This window comes from Vulpes vulpes, chromosome 9 (genome assembly GCF_048418805.1).
Source record: "Vulpes vulpes isolate BD-2025 chromosome 9, VulVul3, whole genome shotgun sequence".
NCBI classification, from domain to species: Eukaryota; Metazoa; Chordata; class Mammalia; order Carnivora; family Canidae; genus Vulpes; species Vulpes vulpes.
This window is the reverse complement of record NC_132788.1, coordinates 109,270,792-109,283,426: the sequence shown is the minus strand read 5'-3', so window position 1 is coordinate 109,283,426 and position 12,635 is coordinate 109,270,792. Positions and strand designations below refer to the sequence as shown.

Below are 12,635 nucleotides of genomic sequence, written 5' to 3'. Positions count from 1 at the left end.
ACTGTCCCAGGACGAGGGAAGTGGCTCCGCCCGTCTGACGAGGTCAGACTTCCCACCTGATTTAAGAAATTGTGCGTATTGACGTACGAGGGGACGGGAAGCAGAATCGCTGGCCCTTCGACCCCGGACACTCACTCGTTCAGAATTTCCTGATCAAAATGATGGTGCCAGCGAGTGCGTGTGAATGACCCAGGTTTGGGGGTGTGGGTGGGGCTACCACACTCAGCACACACAGCAGGTCAATGGCAATTTCGGAAAAACACCTTTCGTAGGACGACAGCGCACGTGGTATTTGGGACCATCCTGTGCTAAAACACTATTTGCTCATGTGAACTTCCAACTCCACTGGTCCCAGGGGCTGGGGGATGCTGGTGACGGGATGCTGGGGGCCCAGCCCAGGCACCTGGGGGGGACCAGGGGGGAGTGGGCTGTGGGTCTGCCCCCCAGGAAAGGGGCAGGATTTGGGGGCAGGAGGGCCTGGGGGGGAGATGCGCTTATGTCGGGGCTTCTGCAACCTCGAGGGAACTCAGAAGCCTGCTCACCCTGCAGGACCCTTCCAGCAACTTCTCTAGATGGGTCTCAGGTGCGAGTGTCATCAGCCCACAGGGGAGACCCTGGGCAAGGGCAGGGATGACCCAGGTGCCCAGGATGCCAGGGGTCACACCTTCCCGCCGCTCTTGCTGGGGGACAGTGCTGTAGGGACCAGGGCGGTGGCTGGGATGCGGGCCTTCATGTCCGGGGGTGGGGGGAGCACCACCTCTGCACAGCATTGCACGCAGGCCCCAGGGGGGACCCGGACCCCACCCCTTGATGGGAGTCGTGTCTGTGCGCGCGGAGTGCAGAACGGCCCTTTGTTGTAAAACAAGTAACCAGCTTAACCACAAGTAACCACCTGGGGGAGGGCCCGCAGAGCTCGGCCGCTCCGGGAGAGGCCTCTTCCGCGCTCCTCACGACTGCCCAGGAACCTGCCCCCACGCAGACAGGGAGGGAGGCGACAACCGACACATCTTCCCGCTCCAGCTCGCGGGCAGCTCAGCCCATCGGCAGTGACCGCTCGCCCCGTAGGCCTCGGCCAGGGGAGGCTGCCCTCGCCGTCCCCAAGTCACTAAAGGGGCAGCAGGCAGTGGGGACCGGCAGGGTGGGCGGCAGGAGCCCACTCACCGTCAAGGGCCTGCTCAGACAGCCACGCGCCCCGGAGCTCCCACCAGCCCCGGAAGCCGCACACGCACGGGCGTCCACCCCGCCTGCCCACCTGAGCCTCCCAGCAAGAGCCAATTAGCGCTCAGCAGGGCGGCTGCGCTGCCTGGAGGCCCGGGGAGCAGGACACAGCAGGACGTAACTGGGGAAAAGTATTTGTGGGCAGAAGGCGGGACCCCCGGGGGGACCAGGCCTGAGCTTCCAGAAACCAGGGGCCAGAGCAGCCCATGGAGTGTGGGGGGGGTCGAGGTGGAGACAAGCAAACAAGCCTCCCCACCCCGAGCCCGCGGCTCCCTGCAGGGCCCTGTGACTGGCACGCAGTAGGCGCTCCATTAATGCAGACAGAGCGAGACAGTGACACACGGGAGCCCAGAGCTGTAGCACCAACAGGACACCTGTGACCTGGGAGCACGTTTATTAGCCCTGTTGAGACCAAAACCACCCGGTGCGCTGGCAAAACAGGTCAGGGGACGGAAGCAGCGCCCCCAGAGACTGGGCTATCTTGGCTCCTGGGAGCCTGGACCTGGGACACCCAGCAGGGCCACTGGGGGCCTGGGGGCCGGGCAGGACAGCAGGTGCGCTGTGGTCCTGCCCGAGGCCGTGAGCCACAGGCCTGTCTGGGTCACCACCTGGCACAGGGGACGGGAGCCGCCGTCAGGCTCCGAGGCAGAGACAGCAGAGCCCACTGGGGCATGGGCACCCTGAGGCTGCTGGCCGTGTCCTCCCTGCCCGTGCAGTGACGGGCACAGGCTTCAGCGGACGCGGCCCAGAGTGTGGAATGTTGTCACCGTGAGGCTCAGTCAGGGGTAGCTGAGGGGTACCCGCCGCCAGAGACCCCCACACACGCAGTTCTTGATCCACCGCTGTTCCCACTGCTTGACGGCCGTCGTCTTATTGGGTGACCGGAGCATGGTGACGCAGCCGCACCTGCAGGCAGAGCCGGGCGGGCGAGGCCTTGGGTGGGGGTCTCCTTCCACCTGCCACTGGGCCTCTGCACCTGCGTCCCCCCCAATGCCGTTCCCTGCGCCACCCCCAGCCCTGAGGGAGCTGTTCCACGTGCTTGCACCGCAGCTCAGGCAGGGCTCCCTCACCCCGAGAGACTAGGGTCTGAGTCCTGGCCGGGCTGCTCCCTAGCACTGGGACCCTGGGAGCCGCGAGACCTGCATCCAGAGTTGTCTGGCAACAACCGGGGTTGTATTTGCAAAGGGCCTGGGCCGCATTTCTATACTTGCTGGGCTCCTGGGAGCTCCCCTGGGGCAGGTGTAGGCCCAGGCACCTGCTCAGCACTGATGCCCGAGGCAGCCTTGGCGCCCACATGGGAGTTGCTCCCATGACCCACGGCTCTCGTGGGGGACACACCTAGCCCCGAGGCAGTGTCTGGGTGTGGTGGGCAGCACTCACCTGGTGCAGGTCTTGCACTCTTCTGTGGGGTAGGCGCCCAGGTGCAACCTCCGCAGGTGGTCGATCTTGGGCTGGCCTGGCGCCCTGGCGGATGAGAGACCGGGAGCGGCTCAGAGGTCCACGCACACACACAGACCTACCTCTGACGTGCGGGCCCTCTGCCTGCGGACACACTGGCCCCAGAAGGCTCTAGAAGCCTCAGCACAGGGGGGAATGGTGGGGAGGGGGCCTGGGCGGGGTGTAAGATATTGGATATCTTAAAACGTTTCCAAAACAATGAGTTTAAAACCTCCCTGTGATCAGCAACATCCTCTTTTTTTTTTAAAGATTTCATTCATTTACTCATGAAACGCAAAGACAGAAAGAGGCAGAAACATAGACGGAGGGAGAAGCAGGCTCCCTGCGGGGAACCTGATGCGGGACTCAATCCCAGGACCCTGGGGTCACACCCTGGGCCGAGGGAGACGCTTATCTGCTGAGCCACCCGGGGGTCCCATCAGCCCCTCCTGTGTTCAAGTTTTTCCTGAAACTCAGACGCAAACCCGGTCCTCCCTCCGCGAGACGAGAAGGAAGACGCAGAGGGTTGGGTGCTTGAAGCCTTTCACCCAGAGGGGCCACAGGGCCCCACCCTCCTGCCTTTGGCTCGCTGCTGCCTTGACATTTCCACCCAAAGACACAGACCGCGTGGGGAGTTCACGCACGACGGTACACCCGGTGGCCTGAAATGAGGAAGTGCCTCGTCTGACGGTCGGGACACCTGTCCTGCCTAAAGAGCGGGGATAAAATCCTGCCTGTGCGCCACTGGGTAGCACGGGCCGAGTCCACACCATCCAACAGCAGCTGCCTGTGACCGGCTCCGGAGGACGCCCCTTGGCTATGGGAACACCCCGCCTGGGGCAGTGGTTTGTCCACTGGGGGCCACGCAGTACATGCTAGAGCCCTGGGGGGGGCTGGAGGCAAGTGTGTCACGCAGGGGTGACGGACCAGACGGACGGTGACGTCACACAGATGACCCAAGGCAGGGATGGAGACAGGTGGGGGCGGAGGAGTGACCGACCGGCTGAGCAAGGGTCTCAAGGCCGCGTCAGGGTGCAGGTCAGAAGGCAGCAGCTGCCCGGTGCACACAGGGGCCACGGGGCAGAGACGGGCACGCACCTGATGAGGCCGTCCAGCTGCAGGGTGCTGGCGCTGGTGGGCAGAGTGGGCGCCTTGCCGAAGTGCAGGCGCAGGGGCTGCTTGGGCTGCAGGCGGCTGACCAGCCCGTCGCTGACGGGGAGCCAGTCCAGGCTGGGAATGAGCAGCTGGCTGGGCAGCAGGCAGCACTCGTCCACAAGCGCCTCGTCTGGCTCGCTCGTGGGGCCCTCGTCACGGCCTGCGGGGAGGGGACCATGGGGGAGCTGCGTGCCGCGGCCCTGCCCAGACCACTGCCCGCCCGGAGGCACCAGTGGGTGCCTGGGTCATGTCCTGGGTCAGTAGCGCGCAGCAAGAGCCGGGACCCCTCCTGGCCTCACGGATCCAGGGACGAGAGAACAGCCTACCAGAAACATGCGGCCCGGTGACACCCGACCAGCAAACAGGTGCTGACCTTCATGAGCATCTGTGCTGGGCGCTGGTGGCCAGGACAGTCTGACGGGGTGGGGGACGGGAGCGGTCAGCCAGGACTTGTATTTTGGTGGGGGGATGAGCTGAGGAGTGCAGTCTTACAGCAGATCCAGAGCTTGGTCAGCAGGCGGAAGAGCAGGGACATGCTATCCTGGGTGTCCGAGGTGGCCGTGTACACGGGCAGGCAGCTGGGCTTCAGCAGACCCCAGATGCGGATGACCACCATCAGCTCGCGCAGCATGCCCAGCGAGGTACCGTCCCGCAGGAAGCTGTGTCCCGGCCGCAGCGGGGAGCCCTGTGGGGAGAGGAGCTCGGGTGGACCCCTCACAGTGTGCAGGAGTCAGACCAGGGCAGCCCTGGGCCCGGGCATTCCGGAACAATCAGTGGGTCCAGCACCTGGCCACCACGCGGTTACCCCCGGCGGCTAACATGTGTGCAAGGACAAAGTGGGGCTTGGTGGGGATGTGGGGACCATGGCTAGGGCTGCCGTGGATTTGAACCTGAGGTGGGAGATGCACTCGGCGGCCTTCGTGGCCTGGGACTGGGGCAGGCGTGCGGCATGGAGGGTGGGGCAGCGGCCAGCGGGGGTGGGGGGCGCAGGTGGGGGGCGCAGGTGGGGGGCCTGGACGCAGCCGGGGGCCGCACCTGGTTGGGCAGGCTGGCCAACAAGTAGAGCACGAAGTCCCCCACCCACTGCAGCAGCTGCTGCAGCGCCTGGAGCGTGTTCATGTCCAGGACAAACTCCTCCGTCTTCAGGTTGATCATGACCTTGTCGATGTCTGCAGGACGCGGGCAGTCAGCCACACCCACCGGGCCTCCCGGTGCCCCGTGCCCATGGGGATGCCTGGTCCCATCCCCAGCCCCGTAGCCCCGGCGGCGAGCCAGGCCTGGGCCTTAGAGGGACCCCCCACCACGCTGGGCCCCCGTGGGGACAGCACATCCCTCTGGGGTCAGCCCCGTGGACGCTGGGACGCCTCTGCCCACCTGTGATGACCAGGCCCACCCCACGCCTGGCACCCGGTGGACACTGAGGGGCGTCAACGGTCCCCGGGGCACAGGCTGCTCTCTGCGGGCAGGCCAGGACCCACCGGCGTCAGTGATCTTGGTGCAGACCTCCGTCAGCCGGTCGCCGGGGCTCTTGTCAGGTGTGTTGAGGAAGTGAGGGCGCAGGAGTGACTTGAGCGTGGAGCTGACGGCCACGAGGAAGAGCTTGGCGTGATAGTCGCACACGCGGGCCACCGTGCAGGGCGACAGCTTGCACAGGGAGGCCTTCATGGCCAGGATCCGGGTGGACAGGACCTGGGGGGGGGGGGGGGCGGGTGGTGGGAGCGGGCAGGGGCACCCCACGGGGCCCGGGAAGCAGCTCCCCAGAGCAGGACGGAGGTGACTGCGCAGGGCAAGTGGGGCCCACCCTTCCCACGGGCCCTAATCTCCCACAGAAAAGGCTGGAGACGGAGAGCTGATGGGGAGGGAGAGCAGCCCGCGCGCCCCGCGAGTGCGCTACCTGCTGCAGGGCCGCGTTCTGGCGCGTGTACTCCTCGTGCAGCTTCTCCACCAGGCTCTGCACCATGCCGGGCTGCACGTGCAGCAGCGTGTCCCACCAGTCGTAGCCGGTCACCATGCAGTACTCCAGCAGGAAGAGCAGGTGCCGCAGGGCCAGACTCACGTCCAGCGTGTGGCCCATGGACGGCGAGATGCGGAGCATGCTCAGCTGCCGGGAGAGGGAGGCGCCCGGTGAGGCCAGAGCCAGCGGCGTCCTCGCGCAGGGAGGGGAGTGCTGGACGGACCTGCAGCCCACCCTGCACCCGGTGACCCCAGGCTCCCAGCTCCCCCCGGGCCTTGGGTCCAGCCCGTGGGGGCAGGTGGCAGCTGCAGAGGTGCTGAGGCGGAGGCTGGCACAGGGAAGCCGCGGGTGCTCTGTCTCTGCCACAGCAGAGCTTCCCCAAACAGCCAGGGGCCTCGCTACCCCCACGGGCGTTGCAGGCACTGGGCCTGTTGTCAGGCTAAGCGGCAGGTCCACCGAGGGCCGCGGGGTCCCCGCAAACACAGCCCCTGCTCTGCAGGAGCGCAGCTCCTCCCGCGAGGAGAAGCCTGTGGGCTGGCCGGCCTCGTGGACACTAGGACACCATGGGGACACGCCCAGGACGGGGCAGAGGGGACCCAGAGGCAGGCACGGGTCTCGAAGAAAAGTGACTCAGAAGCCAAGTTTGTCAGAGTCCGTGTGGGAGGCGGGGGCCAGGCCGCACGGGGATGGGGGCGGGGGCGTGCCCAGCTTGCCCGTCGGCAGGGCCCAGGCCAGGGTCCCGCGGCAGCAAGCACGTGCACCGCGCACCCGCAGAAGGCTCACGTGCGGCACCTGTTCAATTCTAGCAAGTGGACGTGGTGGAGAGCCACCGTCCTCACGGCTCCTGCGTACTGAGCACCTGCTACGTGCACATGACAGGCCAGAGCTGTCCTGCGTGATCCCGGGGGGCAGAGGTGAGGAGCCTCAGGCCACAAGCAGCAGGGCCCGCCCAGGCAGGGGGCTTCTGAGCTTACCTTCCCGTGGTTGTCGATGCCGACCAGGGCCAGAGAGGTCCAGGAGAGCTGCATGGCCTTGAAGTGGACGGCGGGGCCGGCGGTCCGGGGGCGCTTGATGGCCGGCTCGTCCACGGAGCGTGGGGCCGCCGAGCTGTAGAAGACAGCCATGCTCTGCAGCGACAGCCGGTGCACGATGTGGACGCTGCCGTCGTGAAAGGCCAGGGCCAGCCCTGTGGGCGGGATGCGTGCGGCTCAGGCGTGCGGAGGGCCGGGGGCGCCGGTGGCAGCTCGGGTGCCTGCCCAGCCCTGACGGCAGGGAGGGGCTGCCCGGGGGAGAGGGGCCGTCCCGGGCGGCCGTACCAAGGCCGGGGTAGAACTGGGTGTCGCTGGCCACCTTCAGGTCAGTGTTGGTGAGCGAGATGGGCAGCTTAGGCAGCGCCACGGCAGACACGCGGTCCAGGTCATTGGTGGCAGACAGGATCCGCCATTTCAGAATCATGGGCTGTTTGTCGCCAACTGAAAACAGGGGGCGGACAAGAAACAGAGCAGGATGAGACCCCAGCGGGACGCACCCGTGCCCGGCGAGGCTGCCATGCCCCCACTGGACCCAGGGCCCCGACGAGGGCGGCACCCACGGACCCTGCCAGCCTGGTAAGGCTGGGGCCACACGTGGACGCCCGGCACCACAGCCTCGTGGCGAGGACCTCCCCAACTACCGGAGTGGTTTCCATGAACCCAGGCGTGGCCAGTGGCTGTGGGCAAATGTGACGCGAGCAGACTCATGGTGCACACGCGCTGGGACGCGCCCGGGCAAGCCCACGGACACTCACGTCGTGGGGGGCGACGAGGTGCCCGGCAGCTGACAGCAGGCAGGCCAGCCGCCGGGCAGGGGAGACGGCCCCTCCCAGGACAGCCTGGAGCTGCGGTTCCGAGCCAGAGTCGGGCAGGCTTGTCGCTCGGGGACATCTGACCATCACAGCTCCCCGACCCCTCCGCCTCGAGAGCTGGGCCCTGACGGCATGTCACCACTATAAACCCTCTGCCAGCCCAGGGAGGGAGTCCCGGCAAGCGCTGTCCCCCAGGGGAAACTGAGGCCAGAGAGCACCGAGATGCCTCAGGCCACAGAGCGTGACTCTGTCCCACCCGGAGGCTAGAGCTTAACGGTAACCACAGCGATGTCCAGGGAGCACGGGTGGGCCAGGCCGCCCAGAGCCACTTGCACCTCCACGTGGCACCAACGCTATGTGGCCAGGCTGGCCCTGGGGCCGAGTGCCCTGTGTGCTGGGGGCGGGGGCTGCACCCCGTGGCCCTGCCCACCACAGCAGTCACGCGCCGCCACCAAGCTCACGGAGGAGGGGGCTCTGTGGGAGGGGAGCCGGGAGCCTCTTCACGCTCATTAGTCGCCCTGCACCGCAGGGGACAGGAGCCGCGGGGCCTCGACAGCTTCCTCGGCGGTCGCCCCCTCCGGCACGGCCCACTAGGCCCATCGGCACAGAGCCGGGCTCCCACCCACGGGAGACGATCCCTGCACGTAGCCCTGTGGAGGCTTCATCCGCTCTCAGCTCTGGGGTTGGGGGCGTCCAGGGGCTTCAAGAGTGGTCAGGCTGGGCCAGCACGTCCTGGGGGCCATGGGGGGGTCGGTGTCTGGAGCGGGGGGTTTCACACGGATGCGGGACAGGGGAGGGGGAGGCGAACCCGTGCATGAGCTGCAGACACGGTCAGTCGGGCCCTGACCATAAACCAGAGTTTGCGGAGGACACGTGTACCCCCAGCCCTGCTGCGATGCTGGTTTGTGCCCCGCCCCCACCGGGCTGGGCCGCACTGGCTCCTGGCCTCTGCCCCAGGACCTCTGCACTGCTGTTCTCTCAAGCAGCCACATGCTCCCCCAGGAGAGTCAGGGTGGGGCAGGCAGGCCACTCGCCTGTGGGACGGCGGGCAGCACTCGCGTCTCTGAGCCTCAGGACCACAGGCTCTCCGGGACGGGACGAGCGGCCGCAGAGCACGTACGAGGAGGGGGGCCGACACCGTGCAGCTGCTCGGGGCAGCTCCTGCTCTGGAAGCCCAGCGCCCCCGGGAACGGGGAGACTCACCCACGGGTGAGATCTGCTGGAACACGTTGTTCACAGGCAGCCCCTCCTTCCGCAAGGACCAGCACTCCACGATGCTGCTTGTCTGGCTGGACGCACACAGGAGCACCTGGGGTGCAGGGGACGGCGGAGCTGGAATGGAGATGTCACCCGCGGATCACAGTGGGAGCCGAAACTACCAGGGCTCCACGAAGTTGGGGGCCTTACTGACACGTGGTTATGCTGGAGTCCTGGGTGACCATCAAAAATGACCCCAAAGATGTCCCTATCTAAGTCCCGGGACCCCGTAGGCCTTGGGGCCCAGCATCTTCACCAGGTCCCCCCGGGGCGGGGGGGAGCCCCAGAGATGGGCAGACCCTGCACTGCTGGTGGTGAGGACGGAGGAGGGGCTGCAGGCTGGGAAGGGGGCACCCCTGGAAGGTGGAGGGCAGGAGGGGGTCTCCCTGGGGCCTCGGGGAAGACGAGGGGTGACCGGCCCCGTCCACGCCTGGGTTTTAGCATCATGAGGCCTGCACCAGACTCCTGACCCAACTCAAGATGACAAGCATGTGGAGCTGCTGCAGCCGGGGGAGCGCCCGCCAGTAGGGCGCACCTGCTCCGACATGTCGCGGGCCAGGAACTTGAGGTGGGTGATGGCGGGGAACTTGTCCTTGCGGTTGAGGTCCGTGGTGCAGCGCATGAAGAGCGACGGGAGGATCTCGGTGTCGATGCGGCACTTCTCGCTGACCACGCTCACGCACACCTTGTAGAACTGCACGGGGGAGGCGCTGCTGCCGTCCGCGGTGGCCACCACGATGTTGCCGCCACCCGTGAAGGCGATGTCAGCCAGGGCCACACGGCCGCGCAGCCGGCACAGACTCTCCGTTGACGTTAGCACCTGCCCGCTGGGCTTGAGCAGGGACACAGTGACCAGGCCGCTGACGGTCACGGCGATCCAGCCCTCCATAGGCTTGCCGCCAAACAGCGTGAGGGACGGTGAGAATTTGACGCGGGAAAATTTCTCACCAAAGCTGGAGGCCCCTGACTGCGGGGGGAGAGGGAGCAAGGGGTCCGTTTGCTGCCAAAGCCCCCCCAGCTGAGAACACCACCCTGCCCCGCCTCAGGGGTCTGCCCTTTGTGACCTGACAAGCCCCCCCCCCCCCCCCCGCCCCGGAGGTACAGAAAGAGTCACTGCGGGACGTTATGGAACCACAGGGCGCGGAGCTCTGAGAGGACACGGGTGCTCCCAGCTTGACTGCAAGCAGGAGTTCGGCCCAGGACTAGAAAACCAAAGGAAGCAGGTGGAGGGAGAGGAGGCGGCAGAGAGCAGGTGGACAAGCAGGTGAACGCGTCACCGACTGCACCCGCTTGCTCAGCTGGGACACCCACCTTTTCCACGTGCAGCGCCAACTTCACGCCATTGTGCAGCCAGGACAGGGCCACAATGGGGTCACCCTCCACCAGGCTGCCCACGTGGCTTTCCCAGCTGTTGGCCAGGTGGTCCGCCATGCTCCAGCACTTGATCTGCCCGTCAGCATCAGCCGACAGGAGCCGGGAGCCTGTTGGGGGCAAACCTGCATTGCAAACCCTCCCCGTGGGCAGGGGCAGCTACTGGTAGCATGTCCGGGGCCCGGGAGAAGCAGCCTGGTGGCAACACAACAGGGGAGTGGCACGAGGTGCGTTCCCGAAACAAGTGTGTGTACTGGATGCGAAGAGCAGCGGCCACAGAGCCACGGGCTGAGGCTTCAAGTCCCAGACGTGGACTCGGGGGATGTGACCAGGAAGACAGAGCATGTTGTGACCCTGAGATTCAGGGTCAAGGAGGAGCATCACTGTCTCCCTCAGCCATGCAGGACGACCTGTCCCTAGGCCCCTCCTCACCTGACTGGTCCCACTCGAGGCATGTGATAGCCTCACTGTGCTCTGAGTTGACGGAGTGCACATCCCAGGGGTGTTCCGTGTCCAGGATGTGGATCATGCGGGTGAGGTCTGCGGAGGACAGCGCAGTCAGCACGGCAACCATAACCACCCTGGAGCTTCGGAGGACCCCAGGAGGGCTCAGAGAGGATTCCAGCCAACGATCTACCCCACCGGGACGGCAGGGAGCTGCGCTACCGCTAACCACGTAGAGAGCCCTGCTGCCAACAAGGAACAGCCTTTGTGTTCCTGGGTTCCCTCTGGAGGCACAGCAGGCCTGTGACCTTGCCACCAGTGTGACCGTGTTTTTAAAAGAAACACAGAGGCGTGTGGTTGGCTCAGCTGGCTGAGCGTCAGCCTTCGGCTCGGACCATGATCCCGGGGTCCAGGGATGGAGCCCCACATCGAGCTCCCTGCTCAGCAAGGAACCTGCCTCTCTCCCCCCCCCACACCCCCTTCTCTCTCTCGCTACACACCTTGAATAAATAAACAAAAATCTTAAAAAAAAAAAAGAAAGAAAGAAAGAAAAAGAAATCAGAAAACTGCAAGAAAATGCCCCCAAATGCTAACAACGGGCATCTCTCCAGGGCTCTTTTTCCTTATTCTAAATTCCTCCGCTTTCCTAGTTTCCTCCAGCAGACACCTGTTACTTAAACAACACACAGAAAACAGGGCCCTGCAAGACAACTCCAAATCTTTTTTTTTTTTTTTTAAACTTCAAAGCTTCTAAAAGCAAGATGTAAACGTACAGTCTGGGAAACTGGGGCTCAGGGCTCTCAGCCCTAGTGGACCACACACCCCAGGCCCCATTCTAACCCGAAGGGGTGATTCCGGGGTCCCACCGACCCCACCCCCAACGCCAGGTGCAGGAGCGGTGCACCTGCCCTTTGCACGCCCCTGAGGTTAGGGTCCTCACCACCCGACGGTTTTGGATGACAAAACCCTGAGAGGGCCACATGGGTGAGGCGCAGCTCCCAGGCACGCCTGGAGACCCAGAGTCCCCCCAGCGCGACGCTGGGGCAGGGGGGCTGGGCAGGGGGCAAGGAGGCACACCCTGGTCGTCGTTCCGCAGGTCAGTGGTGAAGGCGATGAGGTTGCGGCAGGACCAGGCACAGGCCAGGGGCACTGACGGGCAGTGGGTACTCTTGGGCCACCTCTCCCACTCGCACACGTAGGCCAGATCCATCGCGTGCCCGCAGGCCACAGGTCCACGGCGAGGGCGGCCGGCTCTCCTGCGGGAGGGCGGGCTGGGTCACCGCGTGGTTCCCCGCTGCCTGCAGGGCGCCGAGATGAACCCAGTGCGCGCCCCTGGGGCTCGTGGGAGGCCTCAGCGGGGGACCACACCGGCGCGCGGCTGCCTGGGGAGGGGCCGCCGCAGGTGGAGGGACACAGGGGCCCGCGCGGCGGGAGAGGTGAGGGGAGCCGGGGCAGGACGGGGGCGGGGCCCGGAGGCCTCCACCCCAGGGGGTCCCCAGGGGGGCGCAGGGGCGTACCCGGGCCCCTCCTGCAGCGGAGCCACAGGCGCCGAGCTCCCCGGCGGACCCCCGCGCCCCCGCGCCGGAGGCGGGCCACGTCCTGACCCCGGCCCGGGGCGCTACGAGTCCGCTCAGCCCCGCCGAGTCCCCCGCCGCCCGAGGCCCCGCGCCTCCGAGCCCCGACGCGGACGCCATGCCCCGCCCCCGCCGGCCCCCGGGCGCCCCGCAACCTCGAGGGCGGCCCCCCGAGCCCCAGCCCCGCGCTCACCAGGCAGGCGGCCGCGGCCCACACCCGCCCTAGCTCCGCTGCTCCGGCGCCGCCATCTTGCCCGCGACCAACGAGTCGCCCGCGCAGCGCGACCGCGCCCCAGAGACTCCTGGGAAGGCGGCGACCACCGCGCCCCGCCCCACTTCCGGCTTATTTGCATACGACTCTTCATGGCGTCCCGGCGGCCAC

The 12,635-nt window shown here is 66.5% G+C and overlaps 1 protein-coding gene across 1 annotated transcript; it reads right to left on the bottom strand.

The window, feature by feature from the left end:
- Positions 1–1,573: 1,573 nt before the first annotated feature.
- Positions 1,574–12,588, bottom strand: MED16 (mediator complex subunit 16). The gene is made up of 15 exons (XM_072722063.1): positions 12,447–12,588; positions 11,757–11,935; positions 10,668–10,775; positions 10,176–10,345; positions 9,400–9,831; positions 8,811–8,916; positions 7,081–7,236; positions 6,739–6,950; positions 5,705–5,911; positions 5,289–5,499; positions 4,846–4,979; positions 4,303–4,495; positions 3,754–3,970; positions 2,599–2,682; positions 1,574–2,124 (listed from the first exon to the last, which is right to left on the bottom strand). The coding sequence occupies exons 2-15, from the start codon at positions 11,887–11,889 to the stop codon at positions 1,998–2,000; spliced, it is 2,490 nt and encodes an 829-aa protein (XP_072578164.1). The 5' UTR covers positions 11,890–11,935; positions 12,447–12,588; the 3' UTR covers positions 1,574–1,997.
- Between the last annotated feature and the right edge of the window lie 47 nt (positions 12,589–12,635).

What these genes read in the sequence shown, in the direction of transcription:
- MED16 (XM_072722063.1), bottom strand. Translation starts at nt 11,889, where the DNA reads ATGGATCTGGCCTACGTGTGCGAGTGGGAGAGGTGGCCCAAGAGTACC. An exon ending in CCAGTTCTACCCCGGCCTTG is followed by an intron (nt 6,951 to 7,080) that starts GTACGGCCGCCC and finishes TCCCGCCCACAG; the next exon opens with GGCTGGCCCTGGCCTTTCAC. An exon ending in AGAACGCGGCCCTGCAGCAG is followed by an intron (nt 5,500 to 5,704) that starts GTAGCGCACTCG and finishes CCCCCCCCCCAG; the next exon opens with GTCCTGTCCACCCGGATCCT.